At 34.3% G+C, this 15,463-nt stretch overlaps 1 protein-coding gene across 3 annotated transcripts in view; it reads left to right on the forward strand.

Annotated features, from left to right (window-relative positions):
• Positions 1 to 15,463, forward strand: part of LOC127500900 (solute carrier family 66 member 2) — a 43,628-nt gene that overhangs the window by 881 nt on the left and 27,284 nt on the right. For 2 of the 3 annotated variants that reach the window (XM_051872496.1, XM_051872497.1), the window contains 2 exons: positions 862 to 995; positions 3,166 to 3,216. In XM_051872496.1, coding sequence (XP_051728456.1) covers positions 862 to 995; positions 3,166 to 3,216 — 185 coding nt within the window. The remainder of the gene's footprint in view (positions 1 to 861; positions 996 to 3,165; positions 3,217 to 15,463) is intronic. The other variant, XM_051872499.1, reaches the window with a different exon arrangement.

Consider the following 15,463-nt stretch of genomic DNA (forward strand, 5'->3'; position numbering starts at 1 on the left):
ACAACTGTTTCCAACAGTGATAATAAATCAGCATTTTAGAATGATTTCCAAAGGATCATGTAGACTGAAGACACTGAAGACTGGAGTAATTGCTGATAAAAAATTCAGCTTTTAATCACAAAATTAAATTATATTTTAAAGTATATTAAAATAGAAAACCATTATTTAAAATTGTAATAATATATCACAATATTAACGTTTTTGTCTGTATTTTTGATCAAATAAATGCAGGCTTGATGAGCATAAGAGACTTCTTTAAAAAACATTAAAAATAGTGATGTGTCCAAACTTTTGACCGGTACTGTATAAAAAAAAAAAAAAAAAAAAAAAATTATTATTACTTTCCAATTTCCTGACTTGGATATTTAAAAGATTATTAGGTTTTCTGTTATTGTGGAGACCTAAACATTTGTGATTGAAGAAATGGTTAATTAACTAACAAAATGCAAACAAAAATTGAAAAATAAAAAATTTGCAAGCACTCTATGCAATATGACATTTTAATGTGTCTAAACTTTTGACCGGTACTATGTATATATGTGTATGATTAAATATGAATGAAAAAACATTGAAAGGTGCTTAAATTTAATATTGGTGCACAAATATTTTGTCCTTTTTGTGCATTGATAAAAAAAAAAAATAATAATAAAATTATATATATAAATATATATGTATGTATGTAATTAAATATAAAATCTGCCCTAGCAAAATATGTCAAATGATTTTAAAAATCCTCATCCATTTATCAGTAACAACTTGAAAAAGCATGGAAAAAGCTCTGACCTATATATATATATATATATATATATATATATAATGTGTGTGTGTGTGTTTGTGTGTTGTTTTTATTTATTTTTCCAGGTTTGGACGTTACTTTGAGACTCCGCTGCTTTGGCAGAGTATAATCATGATCATTACAATGTTAATCATGCTGAACCTGTGCACCAACGTCCGCATGGCCACTGACCTCAACACCAAACGCCGCTCGTTCACAGGTGGGAATCTATATGACTTTTTACAGCTTCCGATTGAGTGTGTGTGAAGCAACAGACCGAAGTTTTTTTCAGCATTATACTGGAGAGAACGTTTGTGTAACACTTTTTTCCCCCAGATGAATGAATCATTTACTTTTCTTTTTCTTGGTTTCTTTCTTTAATATTTTTTTATATATGAAATTCTCTAATTCTTGGTTTTCCAGTCAGTCTCTTTAGTTGAGTTTGCTGCTTGAGTTTACAGGCTCAGGGTCTGTCTTTGAACATGTTTCACAAGATTATCATACAAGGAGGGCCTTTGAAGGGGACGAACTTTGACCGGATGGCTGTTTGGTGAACATCAGTCTCAGGTTTATTTATACTTGAGGTGTGTTACAAAGTTATTAAAAGATGAATTTGTTCACTCAAACTGAGCCTGAAAGCTGAACTTTATGTTCGGAATGGAATACGTATGTACTGTATACTGCATACTTTTTTTTTTTTTTTTTTTTTAGAATAGTATGTAATGCAGTATATAGTATTTAATGATTTTAATGTTTCAAACTGGTGGTATTATGCTACAATATTGTCATGACATGACTTATATACATATATGTTTCATTGAGTGATTCCAGGTATTCCATGCATACAGAAAATGCATTATACATACTGCTGAAGTAATTTGAGTAGTATGCTGTTCTGAACATAAGCAATAACTAAGAGAGAACAAAAAACACTGTGCATAAAGTTACAGACATATTCTAACTTTAGAAACACTCCTTGGACAAATTAGATGAAGCCTTAAACTAACAGTCTCTCACTCGTCAGTTTACATAGGACATCCTGTTTAAACAGTTTTTATCTTTTGTTGTGAAGTCATACTGCTGCCTTCTCTGTCTTTATGGGTTGTCTATTGTCTTAAAACTGACACGACATCCAAAAGAGTTAAACAAACTTTTCTCAGAGTTAACTTCACAGTGGTGACTCTCCAACAGCTTCTCAACAGATGGAGAATGTTCAAAATAACTAGATGAATCACTGGAAACAGTTCCGTTGTTACTTCTGCATAATTAACCCAACATTGAAATTCAAATCTTAAGGTTCCCTTGATCGGATTTTGAACAAACCTATTTGGTACACATAAAAATTAATGATCGTATATGTAGCTAACTGGTAGTCACACTACAAGTGTTTTTGAAAGAAGTTTCTTATGCTCACCAAGGCTGCATTTATTTGATCAAAATAAAGTAATATTGTGAAATATTATTACAATCTAAAAAACATGTTTCTATGTTAATATGTTGTTAAAATATAATCTATCCCTGTGATGAATATTCAGCATCTATATTCCAGTCTTCAGTGTCACATGACCTTTCAGAAATCATTCTAATATGCTGATTTGCAGCTCAAGAAACATTTCTTATTATTTTCAATGTTACCCCAATGATACCCCGAACTTTTGAATGTAGTGTATAGCAGCAAAACTGTTCTCAACTATCATAATAATACGAATTGTTTCTTGAGCACCAAATCAGCATATTAAAGGATCATGTGACACTGAAGACTGGAGTAATGGCTGCTAAAAAAAAAACAAGCATTTCCATCACGAGAATAAATTACATACACAATATATTAAAATAGAAAATTGTTGTTTTTAACTGTAATAATATTTCACAATATTACAGTTTTTACTGTGTTTTTAATCAAATAAATGCAGCCTTCATGGGCATAAGACTTAACATAATTTTTTTTAATGATTCCAAACTTTATGACCCAAATACAAAATCAGGTGAAAAGTGACATAATATTTATTTTGCTAAAATTAATAGAGTATTGTTTTTGGCCATTATATTATTCTCATTTACTGTAATGTAAATAAATTCTATGATTTAAATCATGTTTATTTATTTGTTTATTTAGTTAGTACTATGCAGTCAGACCCATTAGAGTAATGAGAATGTGTCAAGAAATTATAATAGTATAATAGTGATTCTAAAAATATGCTTTGTTTTCCTAATGCAAAATATAGTATCTTAACGTTTGATTTTAGGGTGAAATATGACTTGGTCATGTTTTCATGAGCTCAATCACTTCAGGTCTTTTGTGTCCCCAAGAAGATGGAGCGATGCAATCTATTTTTTCCCCTCGCTCTCCCTGTTCTTATTTTTTGTTTATTTGTCTTATTTGTCTGAAGCAACAGACAGTAAGGACGAAGAAATCAAAGTTCCTAAGAGGCTGTTTCTGGGTATGTACTGATGTATTTCCCCTCAAAACACCAGTTTTTATCATATCTAGTTTTTTTTTTTTTTTTTTTTTTTTTTTCCATCATCCACCCCACTCATTTCCTCCCAGTATGACCTGGACTGAACCATATACTCCTCTAATCCTGTCATTAATTCACAGCTCTATATTAACCCTAATGTTTCACTTGCATGTACCTGAAACAGACATGTGTAACAAAGAATCACAAATGCATGTTTAGTGATAGAGGCAGTTTTGCATGGTTTTTTTGTTGTTGTTGTTGTTTTGGATGCCGAAATTGCAGCATTGCATGCAAATAGATGATCATGAACTGCTTTTTAATTGACATCAGTTTTTGTATGGCTCGCATGAACTATTCAGTCAAAGAAATCTTATAATAATTATGTTTTACATGATTCTAACAGCTCGTTTATCTGGTTGCCGAATCGGTAATTCAATAATATTGTATACACTATTGTATAATACTGCTGTATTCTACTTGGTGGAATTTTGACTTAACCCTGTACCACTCAGAGGAGTGTCGCATGGCTTTGTGTAACAACTGCAATGTCACATGACAGTTAACCAACAGGCATGTTTTCACTGAAAGCATCTTAGTGCATTCACAGCCCTACAGCACCCTTGGTTCCTGTTGCTCTACATGAACAGCAGGTGGCGTTAGTGGTTTACACCTGAGATCTGCTGTTGTACAGTCTGATTGGACTCTTTTGCATTAACTCCCACATCTGCTGACTTTCTGCACATATGTGCTTTGATTTTTTATTTTTTTTTCTACTTTAAGTATGGCCTTCATCTGAGAGTATTTGTTGGTTTTGGTGTTTTTGGAGAGAATTCAAAAGATTGTAGAAGAAAGAATCTTGTTCTTGACTGTAGAAGGTGCCAGATGTCAGGTGTTAGAAGCACACATGCTTATTATTGAAGACGTGTTTGTCTCTAGTTCCGCTCCTGTGGTGGTCAGGCAGCTGTTGTCTCCTCTCTCTGAGCATCTGTGAAGGTCTTCAGTCCAGTTTTAGGTTCAGTCATTTAACCTAGAACTTACTTGAATAGAGTCTGAGCATCTCTGTTAGATTCGCAAATGAAAATACGCAGCAGCACATGAAATTTTAATATTTTTCTTCTGTTTACTCTGTTCTTTTCCATTCAAACTTGCTGTAGCCTGAACAATTATGAGACATGTCATAAGGCACCACACTTTTATGAGAAAAGGTTCTATATAGAACCTTAAAGGGTTCTTTCAGTTGCTTCATATAGAACCTTTTGGGAGTTCCCATCATTTTATGGATTTTGTTTTAATTCATTTTGTTTTTTAATTCACTATTAATTAGTGCTGGGCGGTATGACCAAAAATCTGTATCACGTTGTTTTTTTTTTTTTTTTTTTTTTTTTTTAAGATTCTGGCGGTTTCACGGTATGTCACGTGTTGATGTTGTTGTTGTTGTTGTTTTTTTGTTTTTTTGTTTTTTTTGGGCATATTTTACTGTCAGGAGTACAGGGAATATATTATATAAGCATTGTAAGGACAAACATTTTTACTGTGCAATATCTGTAATTTCAATGAAGACCTTTGAGTTTGTGTTTTAATAAACAGTGTTATTATTATTATTATTATTATTAGGCTATTATCTCTATTAATCGAAGTACACTCGATTGTACAATAGTATATTTGTTATTTCAAGTTATACCGAACTTTTATTTTGACAGGGTTGTGAAGACGTTTGACTTCCTGTGTATATGATATGACAAATGTCGATAGTTTTATCAAATTAAACGGTGAAATGTTCATAAAGTGACCCTAAGAGCAGCTCTGCAGATGAAGTTAATGTGTATAGTGAGTGAGACAGCAGACACTGAAATCATCGCGAGCGTCACGCGTGCTTCAGTATGTGTAGTAGTAGACGAAAATGCGGCGCTCTTTCAGTCCGTATCGATATCTGATTCATTGTACAGCCCTACTTTTGACTTATTCAACCAAAAATGGCTAAATTCTGTGACTTTCGCTTTATACAGTAAGTTCTATTTGTGACTGGATTCCGTGATTTCATTCATGTTTTCTGCCTCGCGGAAATCATTTGGCTATGCGTGGTATGCGCAGTATTAAAGAGAGTTAGTTTTGTGAGTTATTTATTGCTGTGTAATAAAGTTGTTTCCATAAATGTAAGAAGGGTATGTAGTTAATATAAGTCCGCTCTCTATACACTGTACATTGCGCTTCATGGCAATTGAATAGATACAGCAGCTGTTTCAGCTACACACCGGTATGGCAGTTTTTGAAAAATTGAAACCGGTATACCATATGAACTGGTATACCGCCCAGCACTACTATTATTTATAATTAAATTTTATGAATTAAACAGTTGTAAACGTATAAACAAACAATAATTAAAATAACATTTAATAACAATTAACTATGCGTGAGTGCAGGGAACTTTTATCAGTTATATATAAAGTCAGTTTTGCATTATGACCAAGTGAAATAAATTACATTTTTGAAATATGACAGTATTTGTATGTTAAAAATTAGTTTGGGATTTAAATCTGTTTTACAGCTGTTTTTTGTTTTTTTTGGACTAATGAATATTTTTGCTATTTCTGCTATAATTATTCATATATTAAATTAATTAGCTATTCATTTTGTGATTCCAGAAATTTCAAGAACTGTATGTTTTTCAGTTTAATCTAGATTAGATTTGTAGGATCTAGATTTGAGAACCAATACCATTAAGACAGCGTTAGTCACTTAAAGGGGTCATTTTTTATTTTTTCATAGTGTTTCCTGAGGTAAACTTGTAATGATTTTTACATCAAAAATTGCCATAATTTACAAATGAAAGGCTATTTTTCTACCCTGATTTTAGCCCTCTGGTCTGAACACTGAAGAGTCTGCTGTAAGACTTCAGTGTAAACGCCCACTGCTGTGATTGGCTGACACGTTTGCATATGTCTTATAAGTAGAACTGGTGCTGCCAGGCAGTTATGGATTGACTGCAAAAACTTTATCACATTTTTACTATTACGGCCTAAATCTGTCAAGATTAACTAATCGTGAAAAGTGTTGATTATAGCACTATATTTAGGTCTACTTCCGTTGCATGGAAGCTTGCAGCGATGAGCACTGTAGCCGATGACAGACAGCCTGTTGATCGTGTGATGGCAGTGATCATGTAATTGAAACTTGATTTCTGCACTCACACAAATGCTTCTATCATTACTAACAGTGCAAACACGGTGTAGTTAGAGATTCATAACTGTAGTTTTGGCAAGAGTCCAGATAAACTTGTGCTGTGTGATCGACAGCTTCAGCCATTATAAAGAGAGCGTTTGATCGCTTTCTGTATATAATTTAATCACTATTTAAAAATGCATAAATGGTACATATCAAGTGATCTGTAATAACAGACAAAGCAATAGTGACCACGTGATTAAAAAAAGTACTCATACTCGTGTGGTGCGACATTACTGTCGGATCCAATGTAGTCTGCAGAGCATCGTCTTTTAGTTTCAGTCTTGCTGAAAGTCCTGTGTTTTTCCACAACTTGGGACTGCACAGTGTCTTGTTGTCTTCGGAGCCATCTTTATTGTTTGGTTTCTAAGTAGACCTGCGTTTGCCTCGCTCGTTATTTACCTACTATGCGTGAATCGGTGGGCCTTAACCTCAGTTTACTCCAGGAGGGATTTTCCCTGTAATAATGTACTTCAAATCAATACTAAATCTAATTACTAAATTAGATCGTATACTGCATGCCCTGAAAAATAAAGTGCATTTATATACAAGTATTCAAACCCATTCACCTTTTATGTTGCAGCCTTATGCTAAAATGCTTAATAAAACCTTTTTTCACCAACAATTTATACATAATGACAAAACAAAAAACATAGTTGAACTGGGCTGCAACATAACAAAATGTGACAATAAAAAGAAAAATACTTTCTGAATGCACTGTACTAAGTATGTACTTCGAAGTATGTAACACTTCTAAAATGTTATTTTAGTATTGTTTATACACTATTTAGTGTTTTGAATTAGCTTTTATTTTTATATTTTCAGGTTTTTATTTTAATTTGAGTAATTTTATGTGCTTTTGTCATTTTTATTAGATTTTGTTGTAATTATTTCTATTTAGCTTTGATTTTATTTTAGTTTTAGTCATTTTAAAACAAAAATAGTAATGTTGCCTTGGCAACTAACTGAAATAAAATAAATTTGTTTTTCATCTAATATTTATATTTTATTTTAATTCAATTTACAATAACAATGTTTTAGTTTTAGGGGCTGTTTACATGACACTGTTTTCAACTAAAAACAGGAAAACTTTTCATGTGTTTTGGCCGTTCATTTACCGTTCATTTTGGGGACCTGAAAATGCGAACTTTTGAAAATGGGTTTCAAAGTGCAAATTTTTTGAAAAAAAGACTGTTATCATAACTTAAATTTGTGAAAACAGTGATGTCATGTGCATGCATGCGTATTACTTGTTCAGTCTATAGGCACGTAGTGGGTTTTTTTTTTTTTATAAACTTACATTGCCAACTACTGGCCTGGCATGCATGTTAGGGCTGCATGATTTATTGCACGATACGAAAAATAAAATTGAACTTAAACGCGGTTATCGCTGAAACAAGATTCTTAGTGCGATTATGAAATCGCAAAGGCTGCCTTTTTTTTTTTTTTTTTTTTTAAATGCGCAAAGTATGGCTCCAAATGCTAATCCATCTGAAAGCACTGCGAGTTTGAGTCGCTTTTAATGTACATTTAAAAAAGCAACAAGCGTCAAACATCTTTCCATACATGAGAAGCATTTATTAACATCTTGTCACATCTTGTCCAACAAAAGACAACATTTAATAAAATGTTTTCTCTCCAAACTCACTTTATATCGACAGTTGAGCATCCTTCTGTGAGATGATGTGGCTTCTTACATTGAATAAGGCAGTCGTGTGTTTATTAGTCATGTTTAATCAATCAAAGCGTTTCAGTCTGTTTATTCGGCTACAGCGATATGACGCGTGTTATCTTCTTCTGCGGCAGGGCATATTTGGAGTTTCTGCGCAAGAGCGCCCTCTGGCTTTCAGATAGAGAAGCATTTACTATTGATTACAGAGCCGTACAAGCTCTGACAAGCTGCACATAAAATAATCGCAGCCTTTGCCAAATCGCGTGCGGTTTAATCATGATAAATCGTGCAGCCCTAATGCATATTACAGTGTTTTTAGTTTAGTCTGCAGATCTGTGTGAATGGGGATCGTTTTGACAATGTTGCTGTCTGCACAGTTTTTAGTACATCGTTGTCGTTTAAACGTACATTTAGTTAACAATAACACAATGCAGTACACTTTATCTAGACTTACTATTTATACCTAGTCAGTTTAAGTCAGCAAGAGGATTTATTCATTGTCTGTTAGAGGACTTTATATAGCTGTAACTAGCAGTTGATGGAAAAGTAGATTTGCTGTTTTCTCTCTCTCACATGGCTCGCTCTATTGATCATGTATGCCCAGCGGCCCCTCACACACCTCATTAGAAGAGTGTGTTCAGCTGAGAGGCTGAGAGGTGTTTGCTAATTGCTGCTTTGCTCCCAAGCTCATTGATCGAATGGATCTGTATAATGGAGGTGTGCTCTAATCCATCCAAAGGTCAGAGGTCAAGCTGGAATGGGCAGTTTGCTTGTTGAGGGCAGAACAAATAGTACTCCTAAATGATATCCGTGCACTCAATAAGTCAGAGTTTTATGGCAGTGCTGCCCCATACGGTCCGATCGCAATTTATCTGTCTTGTCATCCTGGTGATGTCCGTCGTTCAAGCCTGAAGCAGGTGATGGTTGTTCACTGCTGATGGCTCTATTGCCTGTAATTCAGTCCAGGCGCTGGCAGAGATTTCTAAATGTATTTCATGTAGGGCAGGCTGCTGGGGTCCTTGTGGTTGTGCAGTAATGGACGTAAATGGGCGGCCCTCCCACACACAGTCTCGGCTCTGCTACATTATCCCTACAGGCGACCGCAACCGCCTCAATTAGCATCCAATCACTACTATCAGTGAATGGGGTGTTTCAAATAAATATGTATCTCTTAAACTTCCCCAAAACTGCTCAGTATGTGTTACTGACAGTAAATAGACCAAAATTTGCTGACTGTCCCTTTTTTTTTTTTTTTTTTATATATACAATAATCCACTGTAGTCTCCCTTGAAAGCACTTATTATCCAGTTCTGTCTATCATGTTGTACAATAAAATGGTAAAAACTAATCTACAGACAGGGTAAGAAAAACTGTGATTAATGAAGTTTATGCGACACACTAAAGTTCCAACTGTTTTCCTATTAATTACACAAAATGAGTTTTCTTAAAGCTACAGTGCACAATTTCTGCATGTCAAATATGCATATCAAAACAAAATTTTATATACAGTATCTAACCTAAATATTACAAAGTATTTATAATAATATATTAAATATAACATAAATTTAGAATAAAGTTGTGTTAAATTGTTTTGGAAACATTAATATATGTGAATGACTTCTCATTTTTAATTGTGAATTTTGTTTAATAAGTTAATTATTTGATGTATTCATTTCTTAAATGTTCATTTATGTTAATAATAATAATAAAATACTGTAATAGTGAATTATAAATAGCATGAGTATTAACATACTAATATATTATCAAAATGTATTAAGGTTACACTTTATTTTAAGGTGTCAGTGTTACACTGTAATTACACAAATAAGTACTTAGTAATTAAGTACTTAATATTAATTACTATATTGTTGGAGTTTGGTTTAGGGTTAGTTGCTTATAATTATGCATAATTTATTTTTATTATTATATTAAGTACATATATGTAACAAGGGCACTGTAAAATAGTGTTACTGTATTAATATTATAAAAACTTCAGAATATTTTAGTAGTGTTGTTGTTGGTAATAATAATACTGAGAAATTAAAAAAAAAAAAAACATTCACAACTCAAGGAATTACCTCATAAATGCACATCATATTTTCTGCAAAAAAAAGTTTAATTTACTTTATCAACATAGATTTTAACTAATATAATAAATCATAGTAAAAAAGCATGAGAGCCCAGACACAATCATCAGATCTTTAAAATTTATAAAAGTCTTTATTCAGATGCCTTAAAAATTAAAAAATTGCACAGTGCAAAGACAAAATGTTTTTTTTAATATACATCATCATAATCATCTGTGTATATATAGCCTATATAAAGACATTAATAGATGTAAACATCTGTTACAATGGTAGACATGAAGCTCACAATGTCAGAATGCCAGTTTGTCAGTCAAGTCCGAAGTAAGACGCAACCCATAGCAATGCGTTATGGCAACATCTCATCAGCCAGTCTGACGGCAGATAAAAATAAACAGTAATAACTGATGCTAAACACGGAAGCTCAAGAGTGCATGTATGTTGGTTCACGCACGGACATTTGAGCTTCTTCTTTTCCTTTTAATGGCGCTTGGCAAACCCACTTGAAGGTGCATACCGCCACCTACTGCACGACACCTATCAAAAAATAACGCATCAAGCTTATGATAGCCGATTTGGATCAGTAAAAAAAAAAAACTTGAGATTGGCTCAGGACATCCTAAATTACATGTATTAATGCTGACAAATTACCAAAACACAGTCACAACACGAAGCGCAATAAAATACCAGTATCAAACTGCAAACGCTGTTACATCAATGCTTGGCAAGTGAATTCAGTCTGCTGTATACAAGCCCGATAACATCTTAATCCAGCTTTTGATGGTTACTGCCGTTAGCTACATTCAGTCGACAGTTCTGCAGATTGAGCGGCAGTCTGTACTGGATAGAGTGGTGATTGAACAGATTGTGTGGATCTGGATGAAGACCAGCGCACCCTTCAGAACCAGAACTGTCATTCATTTAAGCATCCAAAGGCCTCGTTGACACGTCTTTCCGATTCACTTAATTCGCTGTAATTAGAGCAGGGGACTGACAGATATCTCTTGGCATGTGGGCTGAAGCTGTGCTGAAAGAAGGAACAGACAACTAATAGTGCCACTCTGTTGTACGTCAATCATTTTTTGGCCCCTGGCCTGAATGTTGTTTTTCTCCATTTATAAATGGACAGTGAAACTTCACACAGGAGGCCTAGGGGAGGACAGCATGAAAAGAGGGACAGACCCTGAGGAAAATGGAGGTTTTAGAGGAAAAGAGATTATTTGTTCCATTTGGAAGCTCATGTAGAATGATTTTTGTGTGTGTGTAATGCTTATGAAAGCAAGGTCCAGTGCCATCATTCCTGCAGAGTTGACCACTGCTGTCCTACATTCCCCTACATTACCATTCAAAAATTTGTGGTCGGAAAGATTTTTTTATTGTTTTTGAAAGAAGTTCTTTATACTCATTAAAGCTGCATTTATTTGATTAAAGTACATTAAAAATATGTGAAATATTATTACAGTTTAATCTGTTTTCTAGTGTAATATATTTTATAATGTCATTTATACTATGGGGCTGTTGAATGCTCAAATCTGATTGGTTGACCAACGTTCTAAGGTGTGCAATTACTTTCAGGGAAACGCACGGCTATAGTAGTTCTAGGCAGGTCTTCACCAAATGATTTCAGTTATTTCAATAGGTCCTACAGCCTACAACAGCAAATGAAACAAAACCCACAATGACACCAACCAAGCAAATAAATATAGTAAACAGTAGGATGAAACCGACAAATTATTGTCACGGTTTTTGCCACAAAATACGTTTTATTATACCCTGAAAGCGCATACTCTCTCGTGTTCTCTCTCTCTCTCTTTCAAACATACACACGTACTCGCACAGAAACGTTTTGTCAGCGCTGCTCTGACGAATTAATCAGTAAAATAGGTAAGCTACTTAAAAAATACATGACATTTCTCACTGCATTAATAACTATATCACCTGTATTATTCTGCTTTCAAGGCTCAAGCCTCCGTTGCTAGTTCTGAAATGACGTTTTGGAATTAGCAATGGAGGCTTGGGATGAGATGCGTAAGAAATTAGTCCCACACACAGTGTTTTAAGGACAAAAACCTGAAAAATGTCTTGAAATACAACATCGCAACAGTGTCTTGAGGTGTGGTAACCAGAGTAATGTAATACATTATATATTACTAGTTACTGTCATTTGAAAGTAGTTAGTTACATTGCAATATTACTGTCTCTGAATTGTAATGCGTTACATTACTTTTGCGTTACTTTTGAGTACCTTTCACCAAAATAATCATAGAAGCATGACGGCACTTGACTATGCCCTTTTCTCCGAAAATAATGTGAGTAGTATGTCCGTCTCACAAATGTAGAATCCATCTCCGCGGTCATCGAAATCCAGCAGCAGGAAATAGACATACTATTTCACCCGTGGATTTTTTTTCTCTGGTGCTGGAATGTCTTGCAGTGTTGGTAAAAAATAAATCTAACACCACTTAATTTCGGGTTAACATGCATTGTTGTAACGTGCGTTACTGAGATTGTAACGAGTATAATATTACCCAAATTTTATTAGTAATGACTTATATTGTATTACTGCGTTACAGCAAAAAGTAATATATTACTGTAATATAATTACTTTTGTAATGCGTTACTCCCAACACTGGTGGTATCCGTAGTATAAGCGGAATAATTGACTCCGGGCCGTTGAATTCTTAGAAAATAATGCACACCCGAAGTGTAACTCTGCTTCGCTTAGTGGCCACATTACCACCTCGGGTGTGCATTATTTTTTAAGAATTCAATGGCCCGTCGTCAGTTATTCCTTACTTATTCTTGTGATGGCAAAGCTAAATTTTCAGCAGCCATTTCTCCAGTCTTCAGTCTCACATGAGCCTTCATAAATCTGCTGATTTGCTGCTCAAAAAATGTCTTATATTTTTATTGCTGCTTAATATTTTTGTGGAAACTGTGATCATTTTTTCAGCATTCTTTGATTAAAAATAGAAAGTTCTGAAGAACAAAATGTATTATTTTGTAACAATATAAATGTATTTACTATCACTTTTGATCAATTTAATGTGTCCTTGCTGAATAAAAGTATTGATTTCTTTAAAAAAAGAAGGTTGAATTCAAACTTTTGAAAAGGTACTGTGGTGTCTGCCTAGAGTTAGGCATTTCAACAAGTATTAAACTTTGCACGCAATTCACCCCATTTGTGCTGTCAAGATGAATAATACATCAAATCATGCGACTTGTTGGGAAGAGCTGTGCTATTACCATATATTCAGTAAACCTAGCAAGAAATCTGTGCATAAACGTTTAAAATCCCATAAACTTATATTTGAAGAAGGAACCTGAGCTATATCTATAGAAATAGAGACTTGTAGGTGGGCAACTGCAGATAACAGCAACGCTTGAAACCACTCAGAACGCCTTAAGCAACGACACTTCAGCATCCTAACAACTATATAGCAATGTCTTGGCAACTACCTACAACACCTTTTTGTTGAATTTTGTTTGTAAAAAGACACTAAATTATTGGCTCTTAGTTGCACTAAATCTTCGTTTATTTGGCCAGCTTGCCCAAGAATACATTAAAATCTACCTTGAACAGTGGCAGAAATTTCACCGCATATTTTCAGCGCTCTCCTCTGTTTGCCGTGTAGTATCTGTGTTTTGCAGTTGTCGTTGTTCGTGTAGGACTGTGGGTGTGAGCTGAAATAGAGGACAAGCTTGGTGGGGTTGCTGTTTAAAAACCGTGGCAGTCTATTCCCACACACTGCCCCGCTGGCAGAAGCGATACGCACATGCACAGCGGGGTAAAGCAGTGGCATAACGCTCAATAGACACGATGCAGTATGGCACGCACAACTGCCGCTTTGATCCGGCCCTCTCCACACGCACATCCTACAGCGTTACAGAGTCCTTTACCTGAGCACTCTGCGCTCACACACACACATAGAGGCTCTGTGTGCATTTTTCATTGTATTCAGGGAATTTTGTTATTTACAGTATTACAGGTACAACTGGCAATGACAGTCATTTTTGTTGTCTTGATCTGAAGACTTCAGATGCAAAAACTGTCCGTCTGACATTTTTTTTTTATCAGGCTCCTATGTTCAGGTTTAGTAATTTCACTTTAATGGCAACAAAAAGGTTATTAGTCAGTTACTGAAATACCTTATTTTCAATTCATTGGTATTTAACCAATTTGACTGTCTTTTGCTGGGGAAAAAAAAAAAAAAAGCGAAGTTCGTGTGTGCTTTTTTGCAAAAAAGTCCACCTCTTTGGACAAGACATAGTAAACAGTTGCAAAATCACTACTGCCATGTCCGTATCGTATCCAGGTCCAAGTGCTCACAGGGGACCCAGGTTCGAACGTGACCTGTGGTTGTTTCCCGATCCCACCCTATCTCTCTCCAGTCACTCTTCACTGTCCTTTCTGAATAAAGGTAAAAGGAAAAAGGAAAAAAAAAAAAAAAAAAAAAAATCACACAGTAACCATAATGACACAAAATGACAGCATACTTTATTGGATAACAACAATAAATATAATATAATATAATATAATATAATAACCTATATACAATATTACATTTAAAAAAGAAATTTGATTTGACTATGTATCAAAGATAAATAAATAAAGAATGAATGAATGAATAATAAATAACTATAAAAAGTGTACAGTTAAGTAAATTTTGCATTAAGTAAACATTAAACTGATATTAGTCAAATTTAAACAATTCATTGTCATAAAATGTACATTTCTAGTATAAACTAAACATCTTGTTTTGTTAAAAATCTCTTTAAACAGCATAAAACCTTACAGCTCGAAAACTGAAAGCCGGCTCTTACACACATGAAATCATATGATTATTCGCTTCTTCTGATTGGTTCTGTGTACTTAGAGGTTTTTGCTGGCAAAGGGAAGTGATGTTTAGAGGTTTCTGCGAATGAACCGGTATTTCTGAATGGGCTGAGGCTGGGATTTAGCAGGTTTGAAGCAAAAGTATTTGATGAACGTATATTGTGTGCGGAGAGCATTCGCTCAATATCGTTATCTCATTTTTGATGGAGGTGGCGTTTAGCGGCCTTTGCATCTGAAGTCTTTATCTGTTAGTTTAAAAATGCATAATGCAGTTCATACATCTAGTCATTTGAATACACCCCTTTTATGATGAAGAAAAAGAAGCATAACATAAGAAATTTATATCATAGAAAGGACTCCTGCACACCCTCTTGACTTTGTGTCAAGGTCAGTAAGTCTCTTAATTTGACCTTTTTA

This window comes from Ctenopharyngodon idella, chromosome 19, assembly GCF_019924925.1.
Source record: "Ctenopharyngodon idella isolate HZGC_01 chromosome 19, HZGC01, whole genome shotgun sequence".
Lineage (NCBI taxonomy): Eukaryota > Metazoa > Chordata > Actinopteri > Cypriniformes > Xenocyprididae > Ctenopharyngodon > Ctenopharyngodon idella.